The following is a 16287-nucleotide window of genomic DNA, read 5'->3' as shown; positions in this document are numbered from 1 at the left end:
TCCCAGTGCTCTTCCTGGGTTTACATATACCTGTGTAAGCAGACCTGCTAGAGGAGATGGACAATTGTGTCAATCAAATTCCTTTACTTACTAAATGCATGTTCCACAATTGTCCATTCTGCTAATACCACAGCAAGTTCAACTTCTTGTGCAAGTCGTAACTACGATGCTGTCCTCTGGTTTTTCAACCCAAGCTACAGACAATGCTAACATCAGCTAGACCATGGAGACACACCAAGAGAACAGAGATGAAGGCACTGAGACTTTACCCCACAGTGCTCAGCAGAAACCAGGTGTATCACAGCACCTAAGCCGTAGTTTACAAGCTTTCTGGGTCAGAAACACTGTCTGCCTAATAACTGGTTATGAAATAACGAAGATACGAAGACACTGATCATGGCTGGGGGCTATGCAATAGTAATAAAAAACGTACAATATTCTCTGTACAGAAATAGATGTGCCTGATGCTTGGGCACTAGCAACTGCAGAAAATGTGCAAATCATTTAGCACATTTCTTCGAGAGCTCAGAAGGTTTCTAGAACAGATCTTTTATACTGCAAGTCTAGGTGGAAGCATCAGCCACCCCAGTAGCATTTCAAAACCCACTGGCAAGTAACCAATGCTAAATGATCACTGCTCCACAATAAAAGAGGGCATAAATACGGTCTTGACAGCAGAGAAGAACTAAATTCTACTATAAAGTATTTAATACTGACAGTCTTAAAACCTCAGGCTTTGTAACTGTATGTGTCCTATGACTTCCGTCAACTCTTGGAGGCAGGCAAGTGGCTTGCTGGATTATACTGTAGGGCCTGAGCTGACTCAAAGAGGGAGGAAAGGCAGGTTTTGAGATAAACTCAATGTGTCATCTCCGCACGACAGCTGTGTATTTTAGCTGGCCACAATACAAATTATTCTTCTATCTTTATAATGCACAAACAAAACAGCCTATTAGTGCTCACAGTGATCCTAGTGTGAGCAAGAGCTATGTAAGAAAGTAAGCTCAGATGAAGAAATGAAAAAGCAGCGCAATTGAACAAGAAAAAAGAAAACCATTTAAGGAATAAATTTCAATTCCAGGAGAAAAAAACCCCAAAATTTTATATTACACTGTAAATTTAAAATACAAGTTTAAAAATAAACAAAATTACATAAATGCAAAGCTTATGGCGTAATTGCAGTACTTGCTATTCAAAATTTAATACATTTGAAATTATTAAAAGAATCATTTCATTTATACCACCAAGAAGCAATCTAAGATGTTTCACACAAACATTGTCAGTAAAATGTTTCCATTTTTTAAAAAGAAAAAAATAACTGAAACTGCTGTTCCTGTGCAAATGTCCCGTTTTAAAAACGTAGTAGCTGATGAAATAGAAATACTCAAAATTTTTAACCAGAGTTTGTAAACGAACATGGAAGTATTCCAGGAATTGTTCACTGGGGGGGGAGAATACATATATACACACACAAAAAAGATTGAATTTGTGAATTCATTATTCTGCTTAAATGTCAAACACTAAACCACTGTACAATACCTAAGATTTTTCTTGTGGTTTTCTTGGTACGTCCAAAACTGACACACAGTCACTATTTCTGTAATGTGGTGTTACAGAAGAAAAGCATTTTTGCCCACATTCAATTTTAAAAACACAAGTTTAAACACTCAGGCAATGGCTTCTAAAGTAAAGCACCTGCACCAGTGCTGTAATGGACAAGGATATCTTCCGCTAGTCAAATCATTGTTAGCCAAATGCTTTAAGAAAAGCTTGCTGAATGCAAAACCATAGTTCATCACGGTTGTGTGGCTGAGCTCCTTTGCTGATTTTTCCCTAGGAATGCAGGAATTGGAGCATGATGTTACATGTTATAGGCAGAAATACTAGATAAATACTTCAATTCTTCCCCTTGTTCTTTAACTTCACCTACACGCAACTGAAAGAAATACACCTATTTTTCTATTTTGGTTTCAGATTCTGGTGAAAAAACAAATAGAATACAACTTAAATTACAAAGAAATTACAGTTTATAACTCAAACTGTGTCCTAAATGTTTTTCCTGATTTTTCACTGTTTAACTTAAAACTCTTAGAAGAAATTTGGAGAGAAAAACTGAATCTAGGCAACAATTAATGTTTATCACTTTATCCACATTAGCAACTGAATGATCTACATAAGATTGCACTCCTCTTTGCCTAAAAATGGGCAACATGTATACGCATGCTGATACACGACTGTGCAAAATCCCAGGAAATGTTATAAATGTTAGAATATCACACAGTCACCTTTTTCTATTAACATTCCAATAGTTTTTCCAAGTAGTTATTGTAGTGTATAGTTTGCTTCTGAAACACAACAAGCACTCTATGCATAAACCTTAGTACAATAAAAGCTCTCTCTATGCATTTCTCATTTACTATACAGATCTGTTTCCCATAATACTCTCTGTCTTTTTTAGTGTGAAAAGTGATAAAAACGCAATTGAAATATATGTCTTCCGGGCACAATTTTGTGAAAAATAATACTGGTTTATTGAAGTGGGAGTTAATTAACTTTAGAATCTGCATACAGAACTAATTTGTTATATGCACTGATTATAACAGAAACAGCAGGGAGCAAAATCTTCACATCACTCTGGCTTTCCAATAGAGTTATATCTGTATTCTGCTATTAGGCTTCTTCCAGTTACCCTCTCTAAGTACAGAGCAAACACAGTCCCATTCCATATTGTGAAATAAGGATCTATTCATTTTACATTAAATATCTTAATTCCAGACTCCTTTAAAGTAATAAAGCTTTGCCACAGACTTCAGTGGGTCTGAATTTAACATTCTTTTGCTTTTTTGTTTCAAAGTAATATTTGCCTAGCAGCTGCATAGGTTTTTCTTGGTCCTTTTTCCTTTTTTAAAATACCTAATACTGAATAGATTTTCCCTGCCCCAAGTTTAAACAAGTCAGTCCAACAACTGGAAGCAATGTATCTTTAATATGCATTAGAGAAATTACAATTTATCTCTAAATTTAGGGTCACCTAACTGTTGCTTAATACCCAGGCTTGTTTTAATTCAAAAACGTCTTCACACTGCCTCAAAAAATGCAAGGAAAACATAGGCACCTTCCACATAATCCGCATAATCCGTAGAGATTAAAGATGCTACATATTTCTTTGCAAATCATCACCATACAAGAAGTATTCAAAGATTTCAGAGTGCTTAACATCTTTCCCTCCAAGTGCCTCGTATCACCTCACCTCCCTACCCATGTGTGCTGCACACTGAAAAGGCAGCACCACGCCTTCCTACTTCTCTGCAAATGTCACTTAGCAAGTCTGTATACACCAGGTATAATTATCACAACACACCCTGACAGTTTGCAGACTGAGCCTTTTACAAAAGAGCACTAGACTTAATCATCGTCACTCCTCACTTAAAGCTTCTCAGCTGTTCATTCTCAGTTCTCACATTTGAAAAAGAAATGTAATGAGATCCAGGCAGCCTAGCCCCCAGTTAAAGTATGAAGAACCTCACTTGGTGGTAGAGCCTCATCCACTCTCTGGTACCGGCTAACATCCTGACGTACCGAAGGCAGCGACCTCAAGGGCTGATGGCCGTTGGCTTGAGAACCTGCAATCAAAACGCCCACATATTATTTTTTCAGTTAATTCAGGGAAGCCCTAAAGCCGCCTCCAAAGTAATCAGGACAGGCTACAGGTTATGCAGGACTATTATATTTTAGGGTATATCTAACAGTCATCAAAATAAGTTATGTCTTCAGTTCTGGGTAAGTGTGCTATGGTCCTGGTCCAAAAAATGTCACCTCTAAAGACATGCTGCATTCGCCTGTGACCACTGGAGTCCAGGGCACAAACAACAGCGTGGCCTGAGCCATATCCCAGCAAGACACAAGGACAAAGTTCCACCTGGTCACCACAGAAACTTGCCATACGAGTGAGAGGTGAAACTGCTTGTTGGCCTTCCTTGCTGCACCTACAACGATCTGCAAAACTCAGCGCAACTCAACACCTAATGAAAAGACCATTGCAAGAGCCTAGAAAATTATGTGACATACTGACAGTATTTGAAAATAAATACCAGAATTATTCTTTCCAATCGAAGAGTTGTTTATGAAGAGAAGAAATATTCTGAAATATTATGAAAAACACACATTCAGAAATCCAGTTTGCTTGTACCAACTTGATTAAACCCACTTCAACCCCCGAAGAAATTAAAGAGATGATCCTTGGAAACAATCCATTAGGGACATATTTCTACTTCCAGTAATTTTAGTGAGACAAAAAATTCTCAGCTGCTAAAACAATTTTACAATTAGTAAAAATTTTACACTGCTAACTTGAGCAATAGGTTCCTTTCCTCCCATGGTTCCAGCTGAGCTAGGATGTGTCTACACACATAAGAGACTGGGAAAGCGAAGATAAACAGCCTAAAGTGCGACTAAAAAAGTATTGTTCTTTCTTTCTTTTGATTACCCTTATGCTTTAATGCTAATATATGTGTATATTTTCTTACCCCTAAAAACTCACCAAAGAAAAGACCCAAATATAAATTTTCTGGGATTATTTCCCTTCCATTACCATTTTGATTAGCAAGAAAAGTAATACTATGGAATTCTTTCCTCGTCTTCATCCTCCTCACTATTCCCTCAAAAATTAAAATATATCCGATTTCAAAATAAACATGACTTCAGTTTTAGTTTTACTTTTCAGTTTTAGGTTTTTTTGTTAAGTCAAAAAACCCAAGAGTTTCTTGAAGGGAATAAATCTCAAAAGAACAACAACAAAAAAATCTTCAAAGAAAATGAAATTGAGAAATTAAGATCTTTCTTGTTAGATGTTAATTTTTCAAAAATATTTTTTACTGGCTGCAGAAAGGTCACTTCAGAAAGTGTCTCCTGCAGTTATTACCTCCAGTAGCTCCTTCAACCAGTGCTGTGGCACCCTCACAAGCTGCTTGGGCTCCTTCAACTTCTTCATCCTGAGACTGGCTATTGGTAGCTGCTGCCTGCAGGTGGCTTCTTCTTTGCCAGATTTCTTCTGCTTCCTCTTGGTCTTGTAATTCACCTGCCTCAGCCTCCTGTACTTCTTCCTGAGGCAACTGTACCGCAGGCAGAGAACCAGAAGTACTTGCAGCATCCTGTGTTTCAGCATCTGGCTCAATTCTAGCCATATCAGTGCCACAAGCTCCCTCTTCCTCCTCCTGAGAGGAAAAGGCTGGAGTCTCAGGAAACCTGGCACTTTCAAAAGAACACCGCATTTCAACTGAGGAACGTCGCACAGTTGCACTTTCGTTGCAAGAGCTGTCTGCCCCCTCCACATCACTCTCCCCTTCTGGCCGGGTGCTGGCCTCACTGACACTTTCTGTGCGAGCAGGATCACTCTGTTCAGTTTCTGATGACATCTGGGAAGGTTCAGATCCTTGATCAATGGATTCTGTTTCACTAACACCCCTTCTGCTCCCAGCAGCAGCATCCGCAGCTCCTGCATCCGCACTGTCAGGAGGCTGCTCTGCCTCCTGAGTGGTACACAACTCGCTGCCAGCCTGTTCTGCTGGTGTTTCACTTTGGGAACCTTGCAAGCTTTCACCCTCTGATAATTGTGAAGGTGGAAGCTCTGGGAGTGTTTCTTGCTGGTCATCAGTTGAAGGCAAAGGAGCTTCAGAGGCTGAAACATTTCCGTTCTCTGCGGGCCCTTGCATTACCTGATCTGATGAGTAACTCAAACCATTTCTTTCAACGTTTCTTGTAGCACCATTAAGCATTACTAAACCACCATCGTCTTCCAAGGAAGATGGAAAACCCAAGTCTTGATGTAGTTCATGCTCCTCTTCATCTGAGTCAATGTGAAGCATAGCATTAAGTCTTGTGTCAGTAGGGAAGCTGCTCCTCAGTTTTGGGGAGGCTCCACGTGGACGCTCGCCACAAGCAGATGTCCCAGGTCTGGGGTGATTATTGTGTTCTATTGCATCTAGATAGTCATTTAGTGAATCCTGGCGACCTCTGGTAGATGATGATCTTGAAGCACTGGAGGTCAACTCATCCTGGTCCGTTTCCAGAGTTGTACTAGTCCTTAAAGGGTGTCTTAGTATTGCTCCTCCAGAAGATTCCTCAAGGACCGGACCATTGGAACACACTGTAGATGTATCATGATGTCCTGCTGGCATGTCCTCATCATCAGAGGGGCTCCCCAAGTCTCCATTTACAGAGTTCACTCCTAGCAAAGTGCCAACTGTTTCTGGTGAAGCATCTGCAGAGACACAAAGACTGAGTGTGAAACATAACACAGCAACTGAGAGTTCGTTCTACTTTCCCTGCATCGCAGAAGTGGTATCAAACACACATCTTTCAAGATGTTTGCTTATTTCAATCAGACAACTAAGGGAAGAAAATAAAATTAAAATGGCAGAGGCATCTACAGCATTATAACGGCAATGACAGAACTTTCTCAGTATAAGCCTGCATTGTTTTGTAGGATAGAGAAAATTTAAGAGGTGTAAAATATGAGGTCCAGAGGAGGGCTACAAGGATGATCTTTGAGGGCTGAAGCACCTCCCATACATGGACAGGCTGAGAGAAAAGAAGGCTCCAAGGAGACATTATAGTGACCTTCCAGTACCTGAAGGGGCTATAAGAAAGCTGGGGAGGGAGTGTTCACAAAGGCTTGTGGTAATAGGACAAGGGGCAGTGGGTATAAACTGCAGAGGGGAAGATTTAAATTAGACATAAGAAAGAATTTCTTCACTATGAGAGCGGTGAGGCACTGGCACAGGCTGCCCAGGGAAGCTGTGGCTGCCCCATCCCTGGAGGTGTTCAAGGACAGGTTGGATGGGCCTTGGGCAGCCTGGTCTGGTGGGAGGTGTCCCTGCCCATGGCAGGGGATTGGATCTTTAAGGTCCCTTCCAATCCAAGCGATTCTATGACTTTCAAGGACTCCTATTATGCTTTCAAAAGACAGAGCACTGCCAAGCATCTTGCCAAAGTGTCAGTAAAAACAGCCTCACAACCAAGGAGCCAGTCTTCTACAGCATCTCTCTGATATCCAAAAGTGTGATTTACATAAAGACAGTCACTGACACCAGTTGTCATTACATCCTTAGCAGCATGCAAACACCATTTAACATCACCTGAGGAATCAACAAATCATGTACAGATAACAAATTCTATACACAACATTTATTTTGAGTTAATTTATAGGACTTTCCGCTGTAAAGAATGGGAATCCATTTACCTAAAGTTTATGAGACATTAGGTACGCTATGATAATACACATAAAAGGGAAATGAAAATAAGATATCTCATTTGAGAGACTAGATGGTACTCCCCACATGGAAATTAAACAGGCATAGAGTTGAACAGCCCAGCTGGAAGTATCTGGACACATCTGCAAAAAACTTAACAGTGAAAGCAGTGAACTCAAGTGCCTGACACAAACAGGACTGAAGACAGCAGCATTTTTTTAATGGTGACAGAGCAAAAATATTAATAAGATACAGGACTACATGGCTACAAAAAAGGGTAAGATGGTTGTACTAAGTTAAAAGACAGAGCAATATCTCACTGCCAAAGCGATTATACCATATCTAATCAAGGAGAATCTAAGATTATAAACATATAAACAGACACATATGAAGCATGAAACTGTACTAGCCATGTTCTGCTGGCTGCATTCAGAAAGGAAAAAAGGGAAATCAAAGGATTTCCTAATGGAAAGATATATTCTCATAACCATAACAGATATTCTTGCCTCTAAGCAAGACAGAGTCCTGTAAAAGAGAGAAGGACAGAGTGATCTGCACACATACTAGCAAGAGAGGAGGGCACAGGTGGAATCCTACTAGCAGCTGCTTATTTTAGCCAATGGTGTTACAGAAAGAAGATGTTACAGTGTGAAGAGAAACAATGGAATTGATTACCCAATCTATCCCATGAAATGGAATTCATAAGCATTTAAAATCTATCTAACAAATTAGGAAAACATTATGATAAGTGTTGGTTGGAACTACCATCCTACCATCTCCAAAGCGGTACCTGACATATCTGAACTTTGAATCCCAATAGAAAAAAAATCTATAATAGAGGCATTGTACACAAATGAGAAAGTACATTATCAAAGAAAATCCAAGAAAAAGAAGTACATAAACTCTCTCCATATAATTGACAAATTCTCACCTTCATGAACAGAAGATGTGATTTCCACTTTGAATTGGAGATATCCACTTACATGATCAGCTGGGAGCCTTCTGCCAAGATTATAGCTGAGAACCTGGTCTCTGCAAAAACAAAGATATCAGCAGTTTTTACAATTTTACTTGATTATATTTTTCCAATATTTTGTATCACATTCTCTCACCAAGTATGGGCCAGAGTTACAAAAGGTAACTGCTATTAGAATCGTAAAATCAGCCACATACTCTGGCTTTTATGGAAAAGCACAAACATGAACAATGGTGTAAAACGTGTTTAGTTAATACAAAAAAAAATAGCCTAGCTAACCACTTTTGATAGTTTCCAAATAAAGATTGTGTCTCGGTAATTCCTATACTTCCCTACATTTCTTCATAAGTCCTAAAGAAATCCAACTGCAAAGGATCCTTTTCCCCTAAACTCCTTCCCCTAACGCAAAACGTCTTTTAATTAACAAACCTTTTCATTTTTTAAGACCTTCTGCCCCCTTGTGGTTTTTACTATGCACAAAATCCCCAGATACTTTCTTCACATTTTAGCTCTCATTCAATAAAGCACTCCTGCATTCCCATTTAGAAAAGCTATTAATGCTCAGATTTAATTTCAAAAACGTTCTTAAGAGTTACTGAATTCAGTGGGACTCAGACTTGACTAAGCACTTGTATCAGCTTGATACTTAGGATCAGATCCTAGGCTCCACATTCCTAATAGGCACAGTCAGAATTCTGAACCGCAGCTGGGAGAGGAGGGGGCTGCAGGAGACCTCCCTCCATAGCAAGTTATTCCTGTTTATGCAAACAAATTTTTACTGGTATGAACACATGTCCCTTACTGAGAGTGTTCCTACTGCAATACGAGTGACATGTCACAAATGCAATGTCACTACTGAAACAAGGTGCAGCGGTTTGCATCTAAACATTAACTTTTAGCCAAAAAAAAAAAAAAAAAAGTCCTGATTGTACAACCTAAGGGAAAGCAGCCTCCTCACATTGCTCTGTGAGCCACAGTACATCAAATTATTATAGTGGTGTCCCCTGGTTCTGTCACAGATTCACTGCTCTGTACTCCATTACAATTCTCACCCAGACTTAGGCTGTCCTTAAGATTTCCATTTGCAATTCCACTGCTTTTACATAAGGTTTATAAAACTCCAGATCATTTGGGAAAGCCACCACATGAATAACGTCTGCTCTGTATTTAGTTGAATCGATACTAGATGATTCTCATGCTCAATTATCAAATTTTCATGGCATTTAAAGCCACTTGCCCATTTTGTTACACAAACTTGTGAGCTATGCTGACAGCTATAAGTGGGGCAGAATTTTAGTGCAGCCTGCCTAAAAATTGCTGGTTCTGGACTTCCCCTCTTCATTCATTACCATTGATCATTAATATAGGGAAGAGCAAGTTAAGCATATGGTGTACTGTAAACCTTGGGACTTAATTCATGTAATTTTTCAAGTTCTCATGTTAACCCGGTAGAGGATTTCAGTTTACCCTGGCATTACCAAAATGAAGAAGAAGAAAGGGAAGATGTTTTCTTTGCTTGACCAAAAACCAAAGAGAAGAGAATTAGCAGATGACTGTACATTTTGTACAGTTCTACTTCACATCTATATTTGCCATTCCCTTCCTTTGCAAAACTTCTGGGGAGATATTTGTCTTTACAACGTCTAGGAAAAAAGGAACTCTGACAACTGATTGGCACACAAAAATTGTGAATGGACAAAACAATTACAGATTAAGAGGCAAAACTATCTTCAAGACTGATTTAATGCCAGTTCTAACAGTAGTGTGGCAAGCCCAAACTGGATACTTACCCATATTCTTCCTATATGTTTACTATACAGCCCTTTCTTTCACAAAAAAGGTTTGATATAATAACTATATGGAATTGAAGTATGGAAAAGAAAACAGGAAATGTCTTCCAGAATACTGGTTTGAAAAAATATAGACAAGAACTGATGAATACAGCAAACGTGGCTTCATAGCACTAGGAATCCCAGAGCCGAAGAGCATTTTGGGATTTAGCATGGGAAATGGACATCCTGAAGTAAGTTTTGAAACCCATCTGTATCACAGCACTACTGTTGAATGTCTAGCAGTGTGCAAATTTATTAGAAAAAGCTGCTTACTCAACTTATTTGTTCAAACTGAAAGAGGAAGCATTTTCTTTGAAAAGTTGTATTGTATTTGCACCTGAACTGCTGTTGAATGGCACTACAAAACAAATGGGCAGGATTTTTTTAATCTTTTTTTTTTCTAATAAGTTCTTAGCAGAAGACATCATCTGTTTCAAGCTACTCTTACAATTTTGTTCTTACTTTACTTACCATTACAACCACCACTTTGGAAACTTAAGGCTGAAAATTGTTTTCAAATAGAATTTGATTTTCTCCTTTAATGCAACTTGTTACTTTGATGGGAATATCTGTGAAAAAGGAGGCCAGTTGTTTATATCCTGCTTTTCATGCAAAAGTCTGATGATACTACCATTCCCATCAACTTTCATGGAAGAATATACACATTTTATTTCACCACCATTCCTCATGGGCCTCCGCCAGTAACCTCTTAAAGTAATGGAGACACATTAACTTCAGCAAACTTGGAGTTAGGTCTTGCACAAAAGACTTACATTTGACTAACTCAGTTCCTCTTACTGTTTTTCACAGAATTATTTTTTCTTATTTGGCAAATACAGCATATATATGTAAAAACGTGTTAACAAAAGAATATACTCTAAAATTGCCTTAAATAAAAATTTAAATATAAATGGCTCTGTCTTAAATATAAATTATATTTTTGCACACACTGCTCTGTCTCTTGCAGACCTCCAGCCACTTGCTTCACACTTGCAATGTATCAGAGTGCCTAATTATCAAGTTTCATACTCTTCTCCATGCGTACAGTTGTATGAACACATTGTTGGATCATCCTCTATGCTGTGCTCCCCTCCAGAAACAATCATTAAGTGTAAAATGTCCTAGAAGTTTCTAAGCGACTTGTATCTCTATACAATAACAGTTAGCTATCAAAAAAATAAATAGATTTTTTTTCAAATAGCACAACAGGTGAATTTTAAGCCCCATCAGTGCACTACTTATAGCAAAAGGCAATTTTAATTCTGCAGTACCACCTGCACTCTGAAAATAAGGAGTCACAGCTTTGCAGTTCTGGCCAATTAGCTGAACAGATCATAGACTCTTTGGTTATTAAACTGACAATCTAAAATACTGAACTGTAAAATAAATGAGACAATAAAATCTGCTTCTTCTAAAAAATTTGCACACATTAATGTAGTACTGTGATAATGCCTTGCTTCTTGACTAGCTACAGAGAGGGTAACATTTTGGGGGGGGAGGGTAACATTTTTTGTGTAACGAAATTAAGCTGAAAACAAATCATAGACACACATATACAAATACGTGGGTACATGCAGGCAGGACAGGGTTAGAAACAGTGACATCTCCCAGTCAGGTCAGAAGGCTATTAAAATTCTTAGTAAATTTCTTATTACAGACACAACAGAAATTTGCTGGTCTGTGCTGGTGAGCCAGAAGGGCTGCTCTGCACCAGTATCTGAGATGCTGAGTCTCCCTGATCAACAGAAGTTAGCATTAAGAATGTATTAATTTACCCAATTGCATGCCTTTCCAATAATCTCTGAACTGGAATGGTTAACTTCCCAAGAAAGCGCTTGATGATCGGACGACTCTTGGCAAATTTGTCTTTAACCTCAATTTCCAGGACATCTGTTAGAAGTGCAACAAAAGAATATTTCTGGAAGGAAAGAACATATTTGACACCATATAAATAAACCTTTATTCAGAAAGTACATACATAATTCCAACCAGCATGTAGCGAAATCCAAAAGCAATGACTGATGACAGCAATTTCCATTCTGCAAAATAATGACAACATGACTAAACTAAGCAGTGCATTTTTGCATATGTAACTAGTCTCTCAGGGAACCCATTTCCTTTCACTGTTCCTGCTCAGTCACATCTGCCTGAAGATGGCCAAAAGATTCAGAAATGGTACAGGGCAAATATATGAGCCAGCATGGGTCTTTTCCAACCTAATGATTCTGTGATTCTGTGATATTGGCAGACGAGCACACATACACACAGTATGATAACAAATTCCCTTAGGAAAGCAAGTTTAGGAACTGAAGATTTTTATTTTTCCTCCAGATTTCAAGATACTTCAAATAAGCAAATAAAAAAAGTATGGAATAACCTATTCATAAAAGCCGAGTTCATCTGGATATACTCTTACCATCTGCCACCTTGGAGCCAATGGCAGCCTGTGTGCAATGCCTAATACACATCTAGCTAGAGAGCTAAAGATGTATTGAATGAGGAACAGAAGAAAGAATAATTCTTCAGCTCAGCTGTAGACATCAGCTAAGTATAGTCAAAACAGCAATTAAATTGGGTCAGGAATGAAAACACTTTCTCACGCTGAGCAACTGTCGGAGCTGGGTTCCTATGATAAACAGAACTTAAAAAATTGTTACTCTGTTTGCTATAAAATTGTAAATTATTTTGCAGAAAGGAGAAGATGTAAAGAGGGATCAATTCTGCACCACTAGGACAGCATATGTAATAGGATCATAAGCTGCTGTTGTCAGAGCATTGCTACAGGGAAGATACAGCAGTTAAAGCAAGCTGATATAATGTGTGCACCAGTGAACATTATCACTTTGCTAATAAGCCTCAAAACCGAGAGCAAAGGCAAAAAGTGAGTGTATTTTCTTTCTATCTGCAGGATAGATGGATGGACAGACAGAAAGTTAGAATCAATGTAGAGATTAGAATTACATTGGTTTTAAGATTTAAGACTTCAACACATGTACAGCCTTTCCCACAGCCAACCATCCCAGAGCAGTGTTAATGCTGGCCTTGCTCTGTCCTGCTTTTCTGCTTGTTTGATTTGATTACGATTTGTGGGAACATTTTCCAAAGCCTGCTCAATTTCACAGTCTTTCTAAAGAACTTATGAACATTTATCACACAGTACAGGCATCTGCTCATTAGAAAACAGATCAAGAATGCACATCAAGAATACTGCTCACTTGTCCTGAAAGGGTTAGGTATTTAGTCGGTATTTTCACCTTGTTTCCCACATAAACATTTATCTGGCTCTTTTGTGCTCAAAGACAGTTGTGGGACTGAGTTCCTTCTCCAAGACCTTCACAGCTTATTCAACATAAACACATTTGGAAAACCTGGTTCTGCCAAACTGCCTCTTTTCCCCCCGGCTTGCTGAGTGGTGCCGTAATGCCTCCCTGGGCTCTCCTTCCTGCAGCAGTGCATGCAGAGCCTACACCAAAGAGCATCCCCTCTGCTTGACAAAACTGAAAGCTTGCCACCTGCTATGCTCAATGAGAATATAATTTCCAAATGAATAGTAGTTGCAATCACTGAGCATAAACGCTCACTACCTTTTCTTAAAAGGGTTCTCACAACATATAATCCATTTTAACTAATTTATTTCTCTGATCTCAAGAAATCTACAGGGCTGTGGAGTGAGTTCTACTCTTGTTGGCAGAGAAGGGAATAAAAATCTCATAGCAGTGCAGCTTAAATACACAGCCTAAATACGCAGATGATAGCTGTTTCTATCCAACAACAGGGTTCCTAAAATTACTACAATTTCTGTGTCAGTTTAAATAACTAGCTACAAAATAAGCCCAAAGCCTTCAGAGAGTAACGACTAACGTATAAAGAGAAAATATAAGCCTAGTACACTGCATCAGCTGGCAGACAGCTCTCAAAAGGGATACATTACCTCTCTGTGCCAAACAGGATTAGTTGTGTTACTGATGATAGTCGACCTTCTTTCCTGACCATGATGAGCAAATGTAGGAAACGTACTTTTCTTGCCTGGCTGAATGGACATCTTCAGATAAGGATCAGGGTTGAAGAACATGCCTTTTTTAAGTCCAACTGCTCTAATATCTATAAGCAAAAGAAGAAGGAAGGAAAAAGGAACTGAGTAAATTAAAGGTAGTTCACAAAGTAGTGTATTCTTAAAATATTACCCAGGAAATCAATTCACCATAAACTACTAAGTAAAGCAACTTAAAATTACTCATACGTTAACTGGATCCAGTGTACAGAAGACAGTTAAATCAGGAAGTCAAGTGTTTTCCCAGAAGAATATAGGGAGGAAAGGTATCAACATCCTCATTTACATTTTAGCCTCCAGTCATTTGTAAAACAAAAAGCATGAACTTGTAACTCACCTAGAAATTTTTCCTCAGTACGTAAGGTATCTCACTCTTAAAAAGAAAAACCAAAAGCCACAAAAAACCCATCACATCAGTACTTCCTCTGTTTCTGGGTAAGGGGAAGAGGCTAAGATAAAAAACTGTATGGGAGGTGGTGTAGTGAATTCGCACTTTCCCAAACTTGAGACCTTGATAAACATAACTTCAAGTACTCATTATCAAGATTACTCTGGACTATGATGCAAGCTTCTCCCAACTCAGAAGGCAACCTATCTCACATAAAAGGAGTCAAAACTTTCTGAAAATGCTTCTTTCTCCCCAGGGAAACCTCAGCACTTCAGCCTTTATGAATCACAACAATAATTTCCTCAGGTGCGTATTCTCATGCCTAAAGACTTTTGTGAAAGCACAGGCCTCATCAAGAATAAAAAGATAAAGGTATTTTAAAATATAATATTAGATTTTAAACTTAACCATAAAATATTTCTCCATTTAGGTTTGCTGAAGCACATTATATTTGCCTTTTTCCATCATACTCCAACACACTGCATGCAGTCGTCGTGACTCTAATGACTGGCATGTGTATCCTAAGATGAGCAGTTTATATATGCAGCCAAAATTCACTGCACCAAAATGAAATGCCACATCTATGAATTCAGTAAAAAAAAATAAATAAAATCCTACCCAATGTTCAAAATTAAGCCACACTGTAGAAGCACCATAGAATAAGGGGTAAAGGAAAATGTTCCAGGAAATACATTACAGACCTATGAGTCAATACATCTTTGAAAATTAATTTAGGATGCTTCTCAGGCTGAGTCACAACCTTCTATTAAACACAATAGGCTTTTCAAAATTCACAAAACAATTCTTTTTATAGCACCTTATGTGAGTCTACGCAATCTATCAGCTCTCTCCCAGATAACAGCTGAAAGATCATTTCAAAAAGCAGGGTTTTTTTCCTGCTCTACTTCGACAACCTCTAAAAATTTTCATTGTCAGCTCTTCAAGATGCAGAAACAATTCTTTTTCTGTGTTTGCTCAAGCTGAACACACTTTAGTCTCACACAAGACTTGCCGTGGAATAACATGCTAATCAAAACAAGTGAAGCTGGTAGACTGTACCCCTACAGCTATTTTGCTGTAGTGACAGCTTAGCTCTGTTGCAAGTAAATATTTTTTTCCTTTCTAAACCACCATTTGCAGTCATTGCCTTTTTACTACTTCAAAGTGATGGAATCAGCTTGTATTTTATTTAGAGGCTAAGGTTTCCACTCCAATCTGTGTCCTCTGTGCAAAATTTTTCATGCTGGGATCCATCAAATCCATTTATTTAACTCCTGGAGATTCATAATTCTGGCTTGTTTTCAACAAACAGAAGTTCTAAAGAAAGGACATCCTTCAAGCCACTAGAGTGTGCTCCTACAGAGGCTAATAAAGAAAAGTGTTCTCTCTTTGATGTTAAGTTAAAACAGATGGCGTTTTTCTAAACAACAATTTGTCAGAGCAGCATTGTTTTTTACCTGATAAAGTAAAGCTGACTAACTTCCTAGAATGCTGAGCTCCAGAAGCACCTTCATCTGCACCTTCCACTCCCATCTGAAGAGGAGAAAAAAGATTAAATATGCCACAGAAGTTTTCATCTGCTTTTTATATGTTTGAGAATAACAATACAATTGTAAGGCAGTATGCAGGGGAAGAATCCAACCAACTACTGCCTATTACCACAGACAGGAAAAGCTGCAGCTTTTGTTTCTAGGAAAACATCTATTGCTTAGGCCACACAGTGCTAATACACCAGTACTTTGAATCTTCTGAACAGAACATGGATAAGCTAATACACGTGCAGACACTGT

General features: G+C 38.5%; 1 protein-coding gene across 3 annotated transcripts in view; it reads right to left on the bottom strand.

Moving 5' to 3' along the window:
• Nucleotides 1-16287, bottom strand: part of HECW2 (HECT, C2 and WW domain containing E3 ubiquitin protein ligase 2) — a 175109-nt gene that overhangs the window by 45611 nt on the left and 113211 nt on the right. For all 3 annotated transcript variants that reach the window (XM_069860733.1, XM_069860734.1, XM_069860735.1), the window contains 6 exons: nucleotides 15955-16030; nucleotides 13990-14159; nucleotides 11834-11976; nucleotides 8182-8282; nucleotides 4922-6259; nucleotides 3528-3623 (listed from right to left, as the gene is read on the bottom strand). In XM_069860733.1, coding sequence (XP_069716834.1) covers nucleotides 3528-3623; nucleotides 4922-6259; nucleotides 8182-8282; nucleotides 11834-11976; nucleotides 13990-14159; nucleotides 15955-16030 — 1924 coding nt within the window. The remainder of the gene's footprint in view (nucleotides 1-3527; nucleotides 3624-4921; nucleotides 6260-8181; nucleotides 8283-11833; nucleotides 11977-13989; nucleotides 14160-15954; nucleotides 16031-16287) is intronic.

This window comes from Phaenicophaeus curvirostris, chromosome 7 (genome assembly GCF_032191515.1).
Source record: "Phaenicophaeus curvirostris isolate KB17595 chromosome 7, BPBGC_Pcur_1.0, whole genome shotgun sequence".
Taxonomy (NCBI): domain Eukaryota; kingdom Metazoa; phylum Chordata; class Aves; order Cuculiformes; family Cuculidae; genus Phaenicophaeus; species Phaenicophaeus curvirostris.
Note: the sequence above shows the minus strand (reverse complement) of the source record. Positions and strands in the feature narration are given on the sequence as shown.